Genomic DNA, 3,396 nt, shown 5'->3' on the forward strand with positions numbered 1-3,396 from the left:
TATAATGAATTCAAGAATTCAAATCATTACATAATTTAAAGGTACATTTATTATTTTTTATTGACCAGTGTTTATCGCAGACCCTCTCCACTACGTGTACGACAATTAATATTCTCTTTTTTCACAACAGCGAACATTCTGATGCAGCAAACGACCAGTGCAGATTAAGGAGACGACAGAGCGTTATTTGAAAAACAAGGAATTACGAAAATGACATTTTTCGAGCATTTATTTCCCAAGTTTTTGGCCGTGACCATCATCGCATGTGTCCCAGTTGTGCAGATAGGTAAATTCCAAAGTTTTCTGTGTGTGAGTATACAAGGCGTGGATAACTGCAGTGATGAGTGAAGTTTCCTGTGTGTGAGTATACAAGGCGTGGATAACTGCAGTGATGAGTGAAGTTTCCTGTGTGTGAGTATACAAGGCGTGGATAACTGCAGTGATGAGTGAAGTTTCCTGTGTGTGAGTATACAAGGCGTGGATAACTGCAGTGATGAGTGAAGTTTCCTGTGTGTGAGTATACAAGGCGTGGATAACTGCAGTGATGAGTGAAGTTTCCTGTGTGTGAGTATACAAGGCGTGGATAACTGCAGTGATGAGTGAAGTTTCCTGTGTGTGAGTATACAAGGCGTGGATAACTGCAGTGATGAGTGAAGTTTCCTGTGTGTGAGTATACAAGGCGTGGATAAATGCAGTGATGAGTGAAGTTTCCTGTGTGTGAGTATACAAGGCGTGGATAAATGCAGTGATGAGTGAAATTTCTTGGCAATTAGACCGCATTCAGAATTCAGTGCGGATTTTGTTGTATTTTGTTGCATGATACATATTTATTTCTGATCACTCTTAAAAGTGTCACTTTCCTGGAAATTACACAAACAAATTCGATAGCATTAAAAAGATAGCATTACTTCTATCAAATATCGTACATGCCGATATCGTTAATGGTGGGCATATGCTACATGTAAGTATTTTTAAAGTATCTAAGGAAATCTTTCGGAAACATGTCATTTTACAGGTTGGGAACATTTCCCCTATAGCAAATCTTCTCCCTAAAACGCGATTATCCCTCTTTAGCGAGAAAATAAACATTATACTACCAGGTGTTTTGTTATTTTGATTGAAAATAATGACAAATCCCGTGTATTGTTGAACAAGTGCGACGCACTCTCGCCGCGACGCGAATTGCCTCTATAAAATTGACAACAGTCAAGAAAATACATATCAACGTGACTGCGTGAATGAGAAGGCTGAAATTGAATGCAAGTCGTAGGTATTTATTTGCTGTAGAATCGGACATATTGAGACTTTTTCAAGTGAAACACGAATACATGTACTCCTAGGGTGGTTTTCTCTGTTGCATTGGATATACATTGTATTTACTCGGATAATCGCATTTTATCGAGAATATCTCGTTATAGGAGAAATGTTTTATTCATAAACGGCGTCGTATTATTTAGTGATAGCATAGTTATTAGGCCACTCGCTTCGCAATCATATGACCCCAATTTAAGTTTCGATATACAGTGTATATCGGGTATGTTCATTCGCTAAGGACCTGGCAGCCACGGGTCTTCCGGATATAGCCTGGAAAACGGAGGTTCCGAGTCGCGACCGACATTTGAAACGAAAGATAACTCTCACTACTATGGTCGCAAGCGTCATACAAACGTCAAAGTGGCACTTCACCTACCATAAAACTGATGACGTCTTCTCAACGTGAGTAAAAACCCGACGTAAAACAAAGAAAGATGTGATGATTTTCTCGAGAACTACTGTACATAGGTACACATGTTTTCGTCGTCTTCATTCATAAATATGAAAACATTCGCAATATGAACTCAATGTTTATTAGCTTCGTTAACAGAAAGTTATGCCGTTATCGCTGAGCTTAGCTCAATTCTACCGTACCTGATCCCTAGGTCTGTATTTCCGCGGCATGTACCTGTATTTGTCGAATATGTCAGTTATGGCTAAATATACCTAATCTGCAAGGTGATTGCGGAAATAATCAATTTACTTAAAAAAAATTCTCAATTTATTTATTTAAGCTTTAACTGAATCCCATTTCTTATACATATATAAAGACAATAGTAAATTATTTTATTTGGTTTCTTTTTTCTTGTTTCGTTTTGGTATTTTTTGTTTTGTGTATGTAAAGAAACTGAATATGTAGGGGGATGCTTGTGTTCTGACAGTTCAAGAAGTATGTCTCAAAGAGGGAAAAAGCTTGTTCACTTCCATTCTCTACTCTTAGGGATAATCCACAAAACAATATGGGTACCAGACAAACCACAAGTGAACAGAAGCAGTTGTACGTGTGATTGTTTCGACACGGTATACAAAGGTATGGACACCTTCATTATGTTTTTTTCCAATGGAAAATATCTCTGATGTTCCATGGAATAGTAAATATACTCAATTCTATACTTAAAATAAACTGACAGATAATTTTGAGATACATGTAATAGTGATGATTAAGTCATTGTATGACGACCTCCACTTTTACAGGTTCGTATGAGAAACCAGGCAAAGTCGGATACAAACACATGTATTTCAATGCCACAACTCAGATGTTCATCATATGGATCATGGTGCTTGGAAGTGTAATTATTTCTTACGAAACCTTCAAACATCTCTGTGACCTCTACCAAAACAGAAAGCTAAGATGGCGGATGTTCTTTCTATTCATAGCCGATGTGTACCCAAATTACTTCTCTTTATGGGTATATTTCAATTATATAAACGACGGGTACTATGGACAGTTCATCCATCAATTATTCTTCACTCTTACGGAACTATTTTCTACATGGAATGTCGTTCAGATGGTCTCCATCGACGCCAAGATAGACTCTTGGAAGATAATTGCAATCATAACAATAAGTCTTACTCATATTATTTTGGGAGGAGTTGATCAGTTCTTCAAACAACTGATTTTAATGAAAGAAAGACCTTCACGGAGAATTCGAAGTTTAATTTTAGTTATACCCGACATTCTACACGTGATATTACCTTTACAAGAACTGGCATCAACCCGTAATAGGTCGTGGACAGCTGTACTGAAACAAAGGGAAATTATCAACATTTTAGTGGTTGTTTTTATAGGGTTCATCATTGGAAATTATTTTTTAATAGAGGTGTAGAATTTTAAAAAGATCACAAGTAACAAAGAACACGTGTTCCACTTTGAGATTCCTATATCTACTGTAAATGATAAAAAGTACATTTCATTTAGAATTGTCCTAAATGTAGTGTTAATATACTAAAACGCACAAGTCATGTAAATATATCTACGTCTCCAATGTTTTGCTTTTATCAAATTCTCATGGGGATCCGGGTTAGAATAGGTCCTCAGTACCCCTTTGCTTGTCGTAAAAGGCGGCTAAATGTGGCGGTCCT

General features: G+C 37.0%; 1 protein-coding gene across 1 annotated transcript; it reads left to right on the top strand.

Annotated features, from left to right (window-relative positions):
- Positions 1 to 210: 210 nt before the first annotated feature.
- On the top strand, positions 211 to 3,140 carry LOC125665351 (uncharacterized). The gene is made up of 3 exons (XM_048897995.2): positions 211 to 286; positions 2,255 to 2,344; positions 2,509 to 3,140. Exons 1-3 carry the CDS (start codon positions 211 to 213, stop codon positions 3,138 to 3,140), a joined length of 798 nt encoding a protein of 265 aa, XP_048753952.2.
- The last annotated feature ends 256 nt before the right edge of the window (positions 3,141 to 3,396 follow it).

This window comes from Ostrea edulis, chromosome 10, assembly GCF_947568905.1.
Source record: "Ostrea edulis chromosome 10, xbOstEdul1.1, whole genome shotgun sequence".
Classification (NCBI taxonomy): domain Eukaryota; kingdom Metazoa; phylum Mollusca; class Bivalvia; order Ostreida; family Ostreidae; genus Ostrea; species Ostrea edulis.